This window comes from Diadema setosum, chromosome 2, assembly GCF_964275005.1.
Source record: "Diadema setosum chromosome 2, eeDiaSeto1, whole genome shotgun sequence".
NCBI lineage: Eukaryota > Metazoa > Echinodermata > Echinoidea > Diadematoida > Diadematidae > Diadema > Diadema setosum.
This window is the reverse complement of record NC_092686.1, coordinates 44,050,760-44,069,432: the sequence shown is the minus strand read 5'-3', so window position 1 is coordinate 44,069,432 and position 18,673 is coordinate 44,050,760. Positions and strand designations below refer to the sequence as shown.

Sequence of the window (18,673 nt, the reverse complement as noted above, 5' to 3'; positions counted from 1 at the left end):
CCCCCCCCCCCCCCACCCCATTATCAGACAGAAATATTACTTGTGTGATTGGGCAAGTAAATTCTACCATTTTCATATCCATACTTGCCTGACATGAAATTTTACTTGCCTTGCCAAGCACCCTTGTTGAGCCCTGCACCCATCTTAGCACAAATTACAGAAAGAACTAAAAAAATTGTATGTAATTTACCACATTGATAATAGGCTTCTACTACTAGATCTCTTTCCCCTGATACAGCATCTACTGGAAGGATTTCACTAGACCTGATGGCAACTATACTAGTCTTGCTAATGCTGTCAAAATTACAGCCATACAATGTACAAGTATGTACAGATTTTTATTTTCAGGGTATGACAAACTTTTCTGCACCACAAGCTTACTGAAGAAAATTTATCACTTTCAAAAATGTACTCACATTATATTGTGTACTACAACAGTACTAATCTTGCATTCAATCTTGGAGTTAATTTTTAAATAAAAAATTAACAAAAAAAAAAAAAAAATCTACTTGGAAATTCATGAAAGGACAACCAACAGAGCTTATCTCACTACATGGTATTAAACGGAATGTCATATCTTGCATTGGAAATGTATTCATAAAGTGTGATATATATCTGTCATCTTGATGTGTTAATTACAATACAATTTATCACATCTATTCATTATTTTGTTTACTTTTTTTGTGCATGATATGTGCCTGTGTGTGTGCAGGGGTGCCTTTGACAGACACATATAATTTGCAGACTCAAAGTCCAATGCTAATTCTACTCTACATTTGTCCTGGCCTCATAAAAGCAGCCAGACAGGTCAGAATAGCTTATCAACAGTGATCATGTTGCCAGTCAATTTAATAAAGCACACACTTGAGGGAGTGGGATGTGACATTGACCAAACTGGAAGCTATGATCATATGACTCACTCTGTGATTTTTGACCCCACATCGTACATGCACTCCTTTGGTGAATCATCCTGCACCCATTGTCATACTTCTAAGATAATATCTTCTGTTGTTTGTGGTGAACCACTGCAACACATACACAGAACACACTCGCACACAATTGCTTTGCCTGATGTACATGACATACATTGCACACCTAGGCAGGCTGCAAGTTGACCACAACAGATAATTAAGGTCATGACCTGTTGTGACAATCCTACTTTTCACATGCATATGGGTGCCTCCCCGCCCCCCCCTTTTTTTTTTTCCATGAACCCTTTCTGGACCATCGGCCTACATAACAACCCTTTTAACATTGCCTAGCTTCCCACAGAGCTGAAAGAGTTAATACATGGTCATATTTTGTGTGGATGATTGATTCTCTCCAATGCAACAAAGGCTTGCACACTCTAATTCAAACTTTGTGCCAATGCCATTGTAGTGTGACATAGTCCAATGGCTCATATAGATGAGGTTCCATGACGTCAAATGACGCTTTGGCTGAGGGGCAAAAATAAATTTCATGCGTATTACGCGCATGGCTCAAGCGCGCTGTACGCGTGGCGTATACCCGCCTGCCTATCATGAGACGTGGTATGTAACTCTTACGCGCTTGCCCACTCGTATGGGGGTCCCCTTACGCAATTTTTGCCCCTCAGCATGACTTGGTGACGTCATTGGAACCTCGTCTATACTTTAGACCCCTTCTATGTCCAACACAAATTTGCTGCAGAGATTATCCTCTTGTCATCATTAACCTGTTGAAGACCAGTCCCGAGTATACTCTAGCAGGTGTCTATGGGAAATGCGTGTTATAGCAAAATCAGCCCGTCCTCTGTGGGTAAAATCATCATCTTTGAATTTCACTGTGTGTCACTGCATGCAGATTAGATGGAACTCGCTGTGAAAGTTTATTAAATCTGCACATTAATAGAGAAGAATTACACAGTTGAGCTAAGTTGAGAAAGAAACAGTACTTTCCATCTTCTTAAATGTGTTGCCTATCAAGAGACAGTCAAAAATGCAGGAACCAAGGGGCTTTTGAAAATTCTGCAGCCAAAACAAATGATAACATATGGATAGTGAAGGTCTCAAATGAAAGATAATTCTTATTTATCACAATAACTTTTGAAACACTAACAATCAATTTTAAAAGTGGTAAACAGATCTGTAAATTGACAACAAATGTTGGAAAAGTGGTTTCTGAAATAATAGGTTAAAGCCCTACGGTGAGACTGACCTGCAAATAGAATAAAATCCTCTATTAAAAGTAAAGTCTGACAGAAAAACTGTCCACTGGAATTTGTGGAATGAAGCAGCACAATGTGCTCTTTTATTGCAGGCACTAAAAAGGCATCACATAAAAAATTATTTTAACTGTAAGATTATCCCATTCTTTGAATTTCTCATGAAGTACCATTATGCTCAGAAGGAATAATCAGTGTTCAATCTCAGCTACTTGAGACTAAAAGGGTACCATCATTGATGTTGTTGGTGTGTCAAAATAGCAGCTTTGAAGGAGGCTGCTGGTTTGAGTTGCCTGGACTGAGCGTAAAGGCAGGCTGAGGACTCACCATAAAGGACCATGTCCCGCAGTGATGTGCTCTCCAGCGCCAACCGAGCCAGACGCGGGGCATACACCTTGCGTACCTTCATCCGCTGCTCCTCCGTCTTCTCAAGGCGGCCGGAGTGCTTGGCTTCAAGCTGCCTCAAGGAGGTGGAAAAGGACTCGTGAGAGTTGTTCAGCCTAGCACGGAACTGTGTGATGCAAGAGAGTGTAAAATGTGTGCAAAATGAATATGACACATGACTTTCCTTTATTATGAAACTAAATACTCAATTACTCACACCTTAAGAAAAGTTTCATGCTGCTTTCTTAGAGGGGAATTTACCCCAGACATACAGTTCACTGTTTGTGTCATAATCACAAATTGCTGTAGCTTTCTTATCCAGTCTTGCATGCAGACTTTCAAATTGTTGCAGAACACTTGCCCGATTATGAATTTTACCTGTCCAAACAGAAAGTCCAAATATTTAAGAAAATGATGAAGATAATCACTTGTACGTCACGGGCTTAATAAAACAATTGTAATCATTTGAAGAAACAGCACACATTGATTTGCATGCTTTAACACATTGGAATATTACAACATATTTGGTTTGATCAAGTATTGGTGTTGCATTGCATTGGTGCTTCTTCACGTAAGTGTTTGAAAGTTGCTGAAATGACATTACTGTGCATCCACTATAAGCAGTCATTATCTCTGGACTTCTATATGGTTGACTTCATGGGTTTGTAGGGGATAAAAAGTGAAAAAAAAAAGTGGCTTCAACGCTTTTTTGCTTGCCCAATACGGGCAAGTATTTTTTTCTCATCGCTTCAAAACACTCAGGCAAGCACTTTTTCTCATTGTTCCAAAACACTTCCCTGCCTTTGATTTTCATTTGCCCCAAGCAATCGGGTTTCTCATTGTTCCAAAACACTTGCCTGCCTTTGATTTTCACTTGCCCCGAGCAATTGGGCAAGTGCAATGTACATAGCAGATTACCCTGTACAAATATGTGTTGTTTTCCCCGCGGTAGGTTCTTTGTACAGCATTGTCATGTTTTTGAAGCATCAATCATGCCAATGAAATAAACCCATAGCTCATTCTACCCTCAGCTGTGTAATAAATTACAACATATTTGATATTCCATTCCAGCCAGCATTCCAGCTGAGATGTGCTGTATCACAACATGAGCTGGAAAGTGTATTGTTCCAACTAAGAACCATCCTGTGCTAGCTTGACATGACAAAACACATTTACACTGTAGCATCACCAAAGGACAAAGTCCAAAATCCTCCACATGAGGTTTGACTGTAAATCTTCCTTGCCCGAACAGGGTACCATGTATCACAGAGGCATGCTACACAATCAGCTTGTAGGATAAGGTCAGTTTGGACAATACTTTATTTTTTACGGCTTCATGCCACAGACAGAGTGAATGAGGTAAACAGAGTACCAAACACACAGCTCTTGACCCTAATTCAAGCCACACTTGATGGTGGGGGAATGGTTGGACAGCCGGACATGACCATGGCTGTACATGAACATGAATGCCAAGTTTTGGGTCTGATGAGTCCATAAAGACGCTGAAAAAGAAAACAACAATACATGGCTTCCCTTCGTCATTATCATACCAAACATGATGAAAGCAGTAGCCAGGATGAGGAGTCACTCTGTGACAGCTGCCAGCCAATAAATTACAAGCAATAAAAACATGAGTGCTCATATGGTGATGGAACCTCTTTTACTTTCTTTTTCTCTCTTTTAAGATACATCAATGAATAAATGTCTCCAGCACTCTTTGGGCGGAGGCATAAAGTCGTCAAACACATAGACAGCTTTATACACGCATACTGTAATACATGAAATTAATAGTGTCTACTCTTTTTTTCCTACTCTCCTCTTCAAATACCTTAATGAGACTACATCAGCACTGAGACATTTGTTTCATTTGAAGGCGCCGATGCACCAACCAAGGAACCAATCAGTGAATGTTTGAGCTAATCGGAAAAGCGACATTACAGTTATGTCCCTTTGAACATCACATCAGGAATCATGTGATGTCGTACATTTCTGATTGCCATGCTAGTCATGTGAGTTTGAAGTCTTGAATATAGCACCCCTCGTCTGCAATTCGGTCAAAGCTACAAAGTCGGACTTTCTTTCACTTCTTTGACGGCTTTGACTTATTTTTCTCAGATAACTGCCTCAGAGGATGTACACACACACTTTGTATACTTTCTGAAATGCAGAAAAATTACAATTTCTTTTCCAAGAAACTGAATTAGACAAATTATGGCATAAACAATACATTGTACCCCTCCTACCACTCATTTGAATGTTCTTCATGTTTCTTCGAATGAAACTTTGAATGTTTCTACTACATATACTGTATACACCGAATATTTCGTAAGGCTTTTATTTTCGTGAATTTCGCGAGTCAGGTGCTATTCGCGAAATTAAAGACATGCAAAAATATTGACTCTGATCCCGATGTGAATGTGACGTATGTATATAGACTTCTCTGTTCAGTACAGGACTCCCATGATCGCGAATTTAACCACTCGCGAAATCGTCGGTAATTCCCGATTCGCGAAAATTTAGACTTGTGAAATATATGGCGTATACAGTATATGGTGCTATACAAATGTGGATTATCATCATCATCTTCATTTGTGCTTTTTCCAAATGAAGGTAATTCACATCTCATGTTGCTACCTGGATATTGACAAGACCTACTGGGTAACACAAGCTTTAAAAGCCTATCTCACGGGAGGAAACTTCACGTGACTGCTGCAAATGGCCTCAATTTGTGCAACTCTTAAGACCAAGAAATGGCTTGTGCTCTCACCAAGCAGACGATTCCAGGGTGACATCTGAGACGTCTCCAAACAAGGTGAAAACATATTCACTTTGAAGTAGTGAAAATGTTGCCACTATGTCTCCAAGACTTCTTCTCAGTCACAGAGATGTCTCCGCTAAGTCTCCAGTAGGTTGCCAATGGGTCTCCACAAAGTCGCAGAGAAGTCTCCAAGACCAGCTGAAGACGTTAAAAAGTCTCTGGAAACAAATGAACATGTTCTATTCTCTCGCAACTCCCCGGAGACCGGGCTGGTCTGCAGAAGATGAAATGGAGACATCCCCAAGATCACTCCACTATCAGCGAGATTCATGTCGCCACCAGATGGGCACCTAGTCTCCAAGCCAATGAGATACCCATTTTACGTAATTTCCAAAACAAGGTTGACATGCTATATTGATGATGTGCTTACCTGGGAACATATGCTCTTGGCCAGCTTGGATTCATCCAGGTTGTTGATCATGGTCTGAGCTACTTTCCTCTTCCACTCTGTGTCTACCTTGGTTGGTGTCTTGAAAGGCTTGATGGACTGGAAGAACTGTAGGAAATGAGAAAATATGCTAGTTGTAGAGATTATCATTAAGACAAACAGATGATAGGAAAACGACTATTGATTCTGATGTGTGGCTTCTTATCAACAGGACATATTGCAAGCCAACACAAAATATCAGAGATTGTAACTATCACAAATTACAAGTTGGATAAAGAGGATATCACAAGTTGGTTTCCCCTGATTATAATCCTAATCATAATCATAACTATCCATGTGCCTTCACTCACTAGCTTATTTTTAGAGGCTACATTCCATGAAGCAAGTATATGGAAAAGCTACATTATTGTCAATATTCTCAGGTGCTGGAGGATGGAAGGGATTTACTGAAAATGACACACACATACTGCATGATCTACATCTGCAGTGTTTCCATATTGACTGATGTACTGGACTACAGATGAGTGCTGACAAATGCAAACATTCCTAATCTGCTTCAAATATTGTATACAATGCAGTTATAACATTGTACAGCAACGAAGCAAGCATATTATGCATACATTGTGCACAATATGAATATGTGTCCCAAGTACAATCAATGTACATGTACATGTAGTCAGCTCTGAATTTTCAGAACTTTTATACAATTGTAAACACAGAAACACACAGGCACTATGCAGCAACACATGCATCTAAACCTGAAAGTGAATAACATCTAAACATGATAATGAGCTGATGTAATGGCTGCTGAATTCATAGGCACCACTACAACATTCTTTGCTTTGCAAAGATTTACTAGTCATTTTGGTATTCTAGTGACATGAAGGCATTCTACAGGACAAAGGATTCTTGGGTTACATGTCTCATCAAAGAAGGCAGCTGTTCTTCTGATTTGAGTGATAACCATACACTAATTTATAAAGTAAACACTCAGATCGCAAAGAGCTTGTCTGCTTGCCTTCAAAGGGAAATATACTCAGCTGAGGCTGGTTGACACTATCAAACTCTCATGACTATTCAGCTTTAAAAGGAAAAAAAAATATCAGTTATCATGCATTTACCCAAAAGAAGACTCAGGACCATGTGTGACTGCAAATGGATACGATAACCTCAGAAATATGTACTCGTGAGGGTAAACTTTAACAAGTGCAAACACACCAAAATACTGTTACTGACAGTCACACAAACCAAGTTTCCAAATCTCAACTATTTTTAATAATAAATTTGTAAGCCATAAAAGCTTCTGGCAAATGTATTAAAGACTGCTTTTTAAAACCTACCACATTTCAATCTGTTGGTTTTACCTGTCAGACCGAACATTTCTTTTATTCATTTGCGAGCCAAAAAAGCTTTCAGCAAAAGTGCTGAAGACTATGCTTTCTATACATTTGTATAATATACAGCCTACCACTTTTCAATCTGTTGGTTTGACCTGTCTGAACAAACCTTTCTTTTATTCATTTTCAAAACTTCACAAAATAGCTAGAGTATACATATGTACATGCCTGACTTGCTGAAAGACAAGATTTTGATCTTTACGTCTACAGTGCCAAATCTCTGCTCCTGCATTGTTACGTGTATGTCACACAGCTGACAAACACATAACCAAACATTGATAGTTCTCTCTTCTGAGCATGGATTGCAAATGCTGAAAAAGAGCTAAACTACCTCACTCACATTTAGTGTGCATGCCTGCTGAAATGTTTGAAACCATTTAATCACATCAACACAGTCTGCTACTTTGACAGTTAGATTAATGCCCATATGCATTGTGTGATTAGTTGCTTTTCACAGATGTATTGCTATCTTGCAGTTTAAAGCACAAGAGAAGTGATGCAAAGCTACAACCATGTCATTCAATGTGCAATCTAATATTCAACAGTTTCTGTGTCAGGGACTTTGGACAATGTGTATGAGGGTTTGCTTTTTTTTTTTTTGTACCAATTGGCACTCAAAAGCACACAAAGGGATAATAAATATGGCCGTTCAGACTCACAATCTAATCCTAGGGATAAACATTTAAAGGGGCATAGTCCCGGTAGTGTAGAGGGCGCCGTTGATGATACTGCCGATCACCGTTAGCATTGACACGAAGATTACCGAAGTTGAGCTGTCATCAAGAGTGAAGTGCGCAGGTGTTGCTAAGTAACGTTGCCTTCGTTGTCTTCTCTGCGCATCGCGCAGTCTGTAGTAATGCCAGGGTGCGTGCATATGTGCTTGTTATTATGACATCACAAAAGAAGTTTGCTAAAGCTGTCATCCTCCTCAGCCGAATCATGAGCCGAACTGTGATCGGACCACTGACTACAGTGAATCGGACTTCTTCGGACTCGGGGAAGTGGGCCAAAGCGTAAGCGCTAAAGAGGAGTCGATAGCGTAGGTCTCTATAGGAAACTTCCGCCGTGCGCCCGCATACGCATTTGACTAAAATACCGGGACCATGCACCTTTAAGATACTTTATACAAATGTATTGACTCTACAGCACTTTGTGTGCACACAGTGCTTAAGGTTGGACAGCGAAATGCAGCCTCCTTTTCTCATAAAACTGCTACAGCAATAAAGACCGAGCAGTGTAAGAAGGAGTCATGAGGCTGGTTTCAAATTGCAACAAGCTTTAATCATCTAGGCTCAATCCAGTGTTCCAAATCACCATTTGATCTTGGAAATAATACTAGTGATTTAAGGGGGACCATAGTTTACACACTCGTTGGATTAATTTATGGCAAGTCAAGTACATGTAAAATAAATTTCCAGGTGAATTCCTGGAAACATCGAAGACAATGACAACCACACACAGAATGTGCTATTTACTTTGAACACACGTCATCCAAAGTAGAGATCCAAAATAATCAAGACTTGCATGTACATGTACTATGACCAACATGTGAACTACACATTTAACTCCTAAATGACAATTTGGAACATGACTTCTAACTGGTGTATTGACTATTAAGGAGTATCTTAAAGCCTCATAAATCACATCTTAATCTGAAGTTGACATAACCTTATACATATTTCCTACTTTGGACAACCTTCATGAGCTCAGTATTGACTACAAAACTGTCATATTTGCAGGCTCGGCGTAATATCCTCTTGCTCCTACGTAGAGCATGCTTCAAGAATCTTCACTTGTAAGGTAATACATTTGTAGAACAAAAGCAATACTGCTGAGCAATGATGTGACGGTGACATACGGAATACTGCTGATTGCTAACATCAGTATTCAGTGCCTAATTTTGAGGATCAAATTGTGATATTGCTGCGCTGTTGATAGTGTGAATGCCAATGCCATCAATAGCAGGACAAAGTGTACTCCTGTGTCCTTATGTAAAGATTTATGTTTGAGTACAAGGTACAACTGAGGATGTTCACAGATACAAGGTTTAACATTGCAATTTAACAATACTTGGTTGTTGTTTTTTTTAATCAAGTACATGACATCATTGTATCAGAACTGCCTATATCAAATTTGTTCATATTTGCTCTTACAAGTGCAGCAATAATATTCTCACACTGTGGTAAACATTCACATTATTCTTTACCCAAAGACAACACTTAAAATGTTAAGATTATAAAGACAAATATACAAATAATAGGTTTTGAAATGATCGTTTCAGTTTGTTCAGTCATCTCTCAGCAATCAAATATGCTGTACTAAACTCAGTCAGTATCTCAGTAATCCACGGATGGGAGTCATGGCAACTTTAGTCCGTACTGTGGGAGACCGGGGGGGGGGGGGGGGGGAGACTTATTAGAGGCTTTTATGAAACAAGGAGACAGCAAACAATTATCACTGTTGCCCAATGATGCACTTTACAGCTGTTACAATCTCTTGTGGAAGGATTCCTGTGAATCTCCCGCACTGCCTGGAATTAAACATATCTTTAGATAAGACTCTGAATTCTTATCGTCTAATGCAAAGAGAACCGAAGTGTAATGTAGATTGTAAAACAAAGAGTACAGCTGTATAACAGATATTTTGATGTAAATGGCATAGTGTTGTTTGCCTGTGTGCTTGTGTTTGTGGATATATCCACATTGGGGAAAAAATAAATAACTATTGTGTTCCTGAACATAAAGTCCTACTAATACTGCCTTTGGCACCTACAGTGCAAAAGCATCAAATTCATAATACCTTGAAATGAGCTATTTCTTTTGATCTTTTTCTTGTCCTTTGAGATTCTACAGGCCATGAGGCTTCAGCTAAGATTTGACAGGTAGGATTATGGTAAAAGAGTTTTGACATCCAACTTAACTTGATGAAGAAAAGAAAAGAAAATCCAAATGTGCTGATTTGAGGACTGCAGAATTTGAGCAGAAGGTGATATTTGAATGGAATCCCCTGTCACTACTCTGATAATATACAAAATTGTACAAATGGCTTGTCATCATAAAGTACAGTGTCCATGGTACTTTCCACTGTTAGTATCTCAGACTGATGCTCCTGACGGCATATACTACAAGTAATTGGTGATCATATAGTTCCTCTTTCTTATACCATATCTTTCTATAAGTTAAGCAGCTTTGAAGGAAATCTCAGATCTGATGACTTAATGGGTAGATTGTGGGAAGGAAATATTTTAATATGAACTAGCAATATGACAACCAGAGAAAAGAGACAGGACCTGTCCACAGAAGGTGGTGGTTCTCTTGTGATTACCCTCTGTAATGTCTGCCATCTTTTCAATAAATGACATACATGTATCATGGTAAAAGAATAGCAAGCTTCAGTTAATGACAGGCTTCCCCAGTAAGCAGTAAGAAAGTAAAATTTCTGCTTGAATCTACATGTACAATGTATCTTTTGGGTTCTTCTAGGCTTTATATTGAGGTGCTACAATACTACATATACATATTATGCCATTTTAAATTCTGTTGGTTCATAGTATTCAATTTATCATGCACATTGCTGTATATTGTGATCATGCACTGCCTGACATGGCAATGAGATATCATTCCAAACTACTCTGGACTGAAACCTCTTTCTATTGATACTCCAGCAGCTTTGCACATTACAGTTGTACATAGATGCTTCGAACATGGAAGGGGCCTTAAGGATTTAATTCAAACAAACCTCTTTCATCCGCTCCCAGATGATCCTCACGACAGACGAACTTGTCCTCACGCTGACCTCAACCTGGTATGCTGCATTCAGAATCTATTGAGGCAAGCATGTCAACATACACTTGTAGCTTCACTCGTGAATCAAGAGTCTTTGAGTAAATTTACCATCCCAAGATATGCCATGCGACTGGCAAAATATATGATCAGTGCACATATTTATAAAATACCACACATTCAATATTTTCATCTCATACTCATGCAGCGATACGGACTTATTGTTTTGACTGTCCCATTTACATTCAGTGTTATGCATTCACATTATTTTGTCATATCTATTCCCTTTAAGATTAAAAAAAAAAAACTGACAGAAGAGGTCGAAATATGACAAACAACTGCCAATAGTCAAGAAGATTAAAAGATGATAACACCTGTCATATGGAACAGCCTATCAACCTTGTGTACATGTACATCAATGTATTTCACCTGTTGAGTGCCCTCCATGTTCCAAGCCTCAATGCCATGGGATTCACAAATGTACATGGGCAGTGTGTAAGGGTAATAATCCCAGTGTATCAGCCGCAAAACCCTGTGCACCACACCAGGTTAATCTTTTGTTCATTGTGTATTATCTATCAAATCCATATAGGATTTTGAACTCACTGTATACCTGCATAATCTGCAGGTTTGTGATTTTACAGAGATTGATTCATGTATTATAGTTTAATGACATAATCTGCAGGTTTGTGTTTTTACAGAGATTGATTCATGTATTAGTTGACTGACAATCTTATCTCTCTTTCCATTTGCATTGACATTTTATCAAGAAGCCATTCCATCACTACAAGCATTGGAAACTACCAACTGATTGTTGGAAAGACACATGTACAAACTTGTAGGCACTTGTCAATATCACTTACATCTCATAGTCGGTGTTGATAGATGGAAGTTTGAACAAATGTGTTTAATGATTGACTTCAGTACATGTATGGCTTGCCATGCTGCACTAGACGTTCACCTTTCCCTAAACCACACCTGCTCACATTTGAGCAAATCAATTTGAATGGGGGAAAATTACTTTCTTGGCTTCTTGATGTGCTTTGTGTAACTTTCATAAACAATCACAAAACGGTAAATGCATGGCCATATAACCTTGGCTTACAGTAGCGCTCATATTGACTCCTATTTAGCCTTGCAAGGATTAATAGTAATGATAATATACAGGATTTTGACCGTTCAGCGTCACTGTGAGCATGCACATTTTCGTATTCATGGTACCGGTATTCATAGTGAAAACATTATCAATACTAATAAAGCAGAAGTTATGGAAAGAAATGATGCAGCTGAGATGGGCTGAATTGATTTAAACTGAACTGAACTTTATTAAGTTGAACTATGTGTATTCATAAAGGAGAACCGCATCAGATTGTTTTGCACCAACTTTGCACCAACAATGGATTGAAGATGTGAGTTAAGTGAATGGTACTGAGCTAATTGAGATGAGAGTGAATTGACTGGAGTTGACAGGATTTGAACTGACCTATGTTGAACTGAACTGCATTGAATAGAACCTGTGTGAACTCACCTGTGTAAGGGCCGTGCTGGTGGAGGACTCCATGTCACCCTCGATCTTCTCCAGGCTCTCAAGGCAGCGCTGCAGAGTGCCCAGAAAGCTCTCCCGCAGGAGCTCCACCGAGCCGATCAGCTTCTCCACCACACAGGTGTTCAGCTGGGCCAGGACCAGGTCCTGGATCTGCTCCGTACACTTCTTGATGTCCTTCTGGCTCTGGATCTTGCCCTCTTCACTGACCTCCAAATCTACACAGGGAGAAAGGTGTGACAGTCAGTGGTAACAGCTCTACCTCAGGGTGGATTCACATTGGCATTCTTATGGGTACTCTCACTGGAAACAAGGGACACGGTCATTTCGAAACAAATGTGTACATACATGTATGCATAACGTCTTTCAGAGAGAACTCAATACATCAAACCAACATTCAGCTTTGTAAAGGACATCGGGCTTGATGTGTTGAATGATATCAACTTTTGTTCTGAATCATGATTACAGACATACATTGTACAATGAGGGCAAAATGTTTGATAAACTTGCCAAATGTACCACATGTGTGCATGTATCCAACATAGGTAATGGCATTAATAACTTTCACCACAAACTGCTGCATCACTATGAATATCATTTTTTTTCTTTTAATCAACAGCTACTGTAAATATTTTGCAGATGTGCTGAAGAAGAATAGATTTTTAATAAGCAAATTTGATTTAAATGATAAGCCACCACAAAAAAAAAAAAGATAAAAATATGCACCCTGAAAAGGAAATTGTAACATTCAAATCCTGATGTGACCCTATGACTACATCTTTGAAAATTGCTCTGGGAAATTTCCCCATATGTCCATAATAACTAACAAAAGAAATGGAGAAGTCATTCAATAACTTTAAAAGTCAACCTGGATAGTCTTGTGTGGCGAAATTGATGACATTATCTTTCTAAAATTGTTGGGTGAACTGAGTCTACCCTAGTACAGTGTTCATTTACAATTACAATGAAAATATAAAAAAAAAATATACAAATATAAATTAAGTACATTAATAAAGACAAACAACATCGGTGGTTCAACTATTATTTAACGTAAGCACTCCAAACCTGTGCAGTGCCCTAGATTGGAAACTTCTTGTTTAAGAAATTAACATGAAAGTCACTTACAAACTTTGTAAAACATCTTCTCTCTGTGGCCAGTTAGGCCTACTTATTATTTCAGGAAATCAAGGATATTTACTGGAAATGGCAGTTTCTTAATGTTGCACTGCTCCAGCTTCTCAAGCAAAAGTCTTGTTATGAATTTACTGTACATGATAAGGAGCAGGATGACATGCAGTCTTTTTCTTCTATATGTGTGGATAGATACAGCTGATGCTGGGTGAACAAACTGGAAGCAAGAAGGGTTTTCTCAAGAAGTTATCTTTAACACCAGACTACAATGACCATGAAACTACAATAATGTAAGTCAAAACTACATCCTTCATGTGATTTCGGAGGAATAAGGTCTTCTGACACATTTCTGTAAAGAACTGAGAGTATTTTAGACACTACCAACGTTCAACAACATTTTTTCTTTTTAAAAAAAAATAAAAACACATCACATTTCTATGTATGGACCTGACAGCTCTTTGACCTAGACTTCCAATTCAGCGAGTCCGCCACAAGTAGCTCACAGTATTTTGTAGGCAACATGGTTTTACTTCAGCAAAACTGTGTACTTGACTTTTTGAAGAATCAATGATTAAAAAGAAGAGACACTACTTTTGATACTTGTTCCTTTATCATTGAAAGTGGTCTGCATTGTAACATTAGTATTGAATACTACGAAACTGCACTTCATTACTACTTCAGCACTAAAAGGAAATATTGATTCAACAAAACAAAACAAAAAACAAAAAACTCAGTTGCAACTAAATATTACTGTGGACATCAAACAAGCAATATTTTTGGTACCCAGCAGCATGTGTTGCTAAATAATCACTGTTTGAGCTTATTTGTGTGTGTGTGTGTGTGTGTGTGTGTGTGTGTGTGTGTGTGTGAAAGTGTGTGTGTGAAAGTGTGCTATCATTATGCATGTATATGTGATAAAGTTCTTCAAACCAAATAACTTCCAATCCTCTGTAATCTGTAAGGTCCTACATGTAATCCAACCCCATTGTGTATTCACATCTACTGCTATTAAGTACATCTGTAGGGTGGAAACCAAGAGTAATTTGTGTAACGTGAAACAAAAGCAATTTTCAAGATTCGGTAATTTATGCATGAATATTGACCACAAAGCATGACTGAACATACTAATTCATGCCCATAAAGCCTGCAGAATCTACACAGTATGTCCAATGTAGCATCACATACAGAAACAATCTATGCTCTGCATACATGTGTGTACAATTGTACATGCACAGTGTACCATACACGTAATAGTACAGAGTAGCAAACTATTTCAAGTCAGTACAGCAAATAATGTTTCCATCAAATGTACACAGTAATTTAGAAAACTTCAAAAAGAAAAAAAAATAGTTTGTAACAGCCTTGATAACTACAGTCAACTTCGGATACCTCGAATTCGTCGGGACTGAAGAAAATGGTTCGAGGTACGTGAAATTCGAGGTACGCGAAATTCGAGGTACGCGTACGTACGTCGAATTTTCTTCGACTTATCCGACGTTTATCGATGTTCAACATGGTATCTGTTATAGTGCCTACCGATTGTTTGCATGCTTGTCAATTGGAATTGAATCGATATTTTATATGAATGATTTGCATGAAAATCGGAATTGAAATCAGAATTTCAGAAATGAAGGTTTTGGTGGCTCTATCGCGCCACCAAAAAAGTCGGATGCTTGCCTTTACTTTTGAAAATGAACAGCGGTAACAATCGGCTCCGTAAGATTCTAAAATAAATGTCGGATGTTTGCTCATACTTTTGGAAATGAAAAACGATAATACTCAGCTCCGTATGGCGCTAAAACTAATGTCAGATATTTGATTTTGCGTTCGGAAATGATTAAGGACAACATTCGGCTCCGGAAGACGCTGAAATAAATGTCGAATATTATTTGCTTTGACGTTTTGGTGGCTCTATCGCGCCACCAAAAAAGTCGGATGTTTGCCTTTACTTTTGAAAATGAACAGCGGTTATAATCGGCTCCGTAAGATACTAAAATAAATGTCGGATGTTTGCTCATACTTTTGGAAATGAAAAACGATAAGACCCAGCTCCGTATGGTGCTAAAACTAATGTCAGATATTTGATTTTGCGTTCGGAAATGATTAAGGACAACATTCGGCTCCGGAAGACGCTGAAATAAATGTCGAATATTATTTGCTTTGACGTTCGGAAATGAAAAACAATATTCAACTCCGTACGATGGGTAAGTGTCGGATGTTTCCTTATACTTTCGAAAGGAAATAGCAATAACATTCGGCTCCGGAAGATGCTGAAATAAATGTCAGATGATCGCTTTTATGTTCGGAAGTACTGTACTGATGTTTGCTTTTAAATTTCGAAATGAATAACAGCAACATTCAGCTGCGTTCAATGGTAAAATTAATGTTTGATGTTTGCTTTGACGTTCGGAAATGAGTAACAATAACATTCAACTCCTTACGATGATAAAATAAATGCTGGATGTTTGCTTTTACGATCGAAAGTAAATGGCAATAACATTCAGCTCCGGAAGATGCTAAAATACATCTCGAATGATTGCTTTTACATTTTGGCATGTTTGAAAGTGAATAGCAGTAATATTCTGCCCCATATGATGCTAAAAAAAGTATTGGATATTTGCTATTACATTTCGAAATGCATAACAGTAATATTCAGCTACGTTTGATGGTAAAATACCGCGTCTGATGTCAGCTTCGACGTTCAAAAATGAAAAACAGTAACATTCGGCTCCGAGCTGCTCCGTACGATGATAAAATAATATTGTCAGACGATTCATTTCACTTTCGGAAGTGGACAGCAGTAAAATTCGGCTCCGTACGATGATAAAATAAATGTCGTATGTTTGAAATGAATAACGGTAATATTCTGCTTCGTACGATGCAAAAATAAATGACAGATTGTTGCTTTTACATTTGGAAATGATTAACGGTATTATTCCGCTCAGTTAGATGCTGAAACAAATAGCGGATGTTTGCTTTCACGTTTGGAAATGGATAAGGATAGCATTCAGCTCCGTAAGATGCTAAAATGAATGTCGGTTGTTTGCTTTTACATTTAAAAATCATTAACGGTAATATTCGGCTCCGTAAGGTGCTAACAGACTAATAAATGTTGGAGGATTGCTTTTACAATAAGAAATGAATAACGGTAACTTTCGGATCTTTACAATGTTAAAACAAATGTCGGATGCTAACAGATGTCGACAAAAATGCTCCCACTTTTTCATTTCAAACTAAGTTTTGACCTCCTAAATTTTTAGGCATCAACTTTTATAATAATCTATACGCCTATTTGCTAAATCTTAAAACACAAAATAAGATGATTGGATTTTCTAATTTTAATTTCGAGTAAATTCGACCACCAAAAAATAAAAATCAGTGATACTGGTGGCCCGATAAAAGTTAGTGTGGAGCCCTGTCTATTCTATTCTTTATTATGCTCGGCCTATACTTCCACATCATATTCCACAATATTTTCATAATCGCATTGCTGAAAAAAAAAAAAAGAAAAATCAGTGCTTGCGTTCTCGGGGAAGAATAAATGAAACATACTTCGTGAAAGGCAAAAAAAAAAGTTTAAAAAAGGCACTACGCAGGAGATTGATGTTTGGACAGTGGACCGTGATTAATGCCAAAGATATAACTGTCAACACCCAACACCTACGCAGGTGCGCCACGACGGTTTAGAAATCTACGCGCGCGGTATGACTAGCATGATCAAGAATTAAAACACAGTGGTTAAAGAAAAGAAGATGATGGGCAGAGCGTAGTGCTATCGTAAGCACTCCATTGGCAAGGGTGCTATGTGCATACCGTGTATGTATGTAGGTAGGTGTTGGGGATTTTTCTTGTCAGCTGTGTATCGGGTATTTCTTTGGGCGCGCGATTGTTCTGGTCGGGAATATTTACAGTCGAGTGTGAAAAGATTTGTGACATGTCTTCTTCGCTGTCCACGCGCGCTTAATCGGAAATGCTGAGTGATGTTGCAATTCGATTCGAGCTACATGCTGGGAAAAACAATAAGTTAATTAAGATCGGGACAGTAGATTTCACTTCGAGGTAACCGAACTTCGAGTTATTTCTTCGAGCTACGCGAATTTTAATACACGGAAACTCCATAGGAACAATCGGGACTTTCATTTTGCCCCCGAGGTAAGTGATATTCGGCTTATCCGACGTCGAGGTATCCGAAGTTGACTGTAGTGAACATTGACTGTAACAATATCAGAAAAAGCTTTCTAACAAGAGGTCAATACAAGGCAATGACAAGAAAATGCAAATAATAGAAAGGCCTGCTGAAGTGCAAATTTGAGTGGGAGGTGACTGATCTGTTGACATTAAGAGGGCTTTAACAAGTCACAATTTATGAATATTGACAAATTTTAAAACTCATATCAAGACAAACTTTTTGAGATTTACACTAATGATCTATCATGAACAAGTGGTCTCCTTTTTAACAAATGTTTCCATACTCAAAGTGTGCTTCACCCATTAAAGGATGGACTGATTTTGCTCTACGTACAATGTAACATGCATTTCCAGTCTAGACACCTGCCCGAGAATTCTTGAATCTCGTCTTCAATGGGTTAAAACTTTATGCAAGTGTACAGCATCTCATTCCCAAACTAAGTAGTCTATTCAAAATTAGATGAGATGATCTCCACAAAATACTGGACTATAAAACAAATTATCTCAACTCTGTCAGACCAGTGTTAAATACAAACTAGTGTGTAGCTCCTACATGCCAATATCTCTTTGGATCATGCATACTGTTAATTGTTCGACTCTTGGCCTGGGCAGGAACTGGGCAAATGTCCTAATTCCCCCCCCCCCCCTCCTGCACCAAAAAATGGACAGCACTGTGGCAGGCAAAAGCCCAGGCATACTCTTCACTATCCTCATGGGAAGAGGTGATTCATCAGACCTTGCAGCTACATGTAATACACACAGGCTCCAGTGCACACCTTTTGTTTCAGAATATCCATTCTGCTACAAACAACCTGCCACCAGGTGATCAAATTCTCACTTTGAAGGGCCTGGGTGTA

The 18,673-nt window shown here is 38.5% G+C and overlaps 1 protein-coding gene across 1 annotated transcript in view; it reads right to left on the bottom strand.

Annotated features, from left to right (window-relative positions):
- The window catches only part of LOC140246013 (dual serine/threonine and tyrosine protein kinase-like), a 46,125-nt gene that overhangs the window by 12,606 nt on the left and 14,846 nt on the right, over positions 1 to 18,673 (bottom strand). Inside the window, exons 3-6 of the mRNA XM_072325462.1 lie at positions 12,483 to 12,715; positions 10,911 to 10,994; positions 5,758 to 5,883; positions 2,513 to 2,696 (exon numbers count right to left, since the gene is read on the bottom strand). Of these exons, the coding sequence (XP_072181563.1) occupies positions 2,513 to 2,696; positions 5,758 to 5,883; positions 10,911 to 10,994; positions 12,483 to 12,715 (627 nt within the window). The remainder of the gene's footprint in view (positions 1 to 2,512; positions 2,697 to 5,757; positions 5,884 to 10,910; positions 10,995 to 12,482; positions 12,716 to 18,673) is intronic.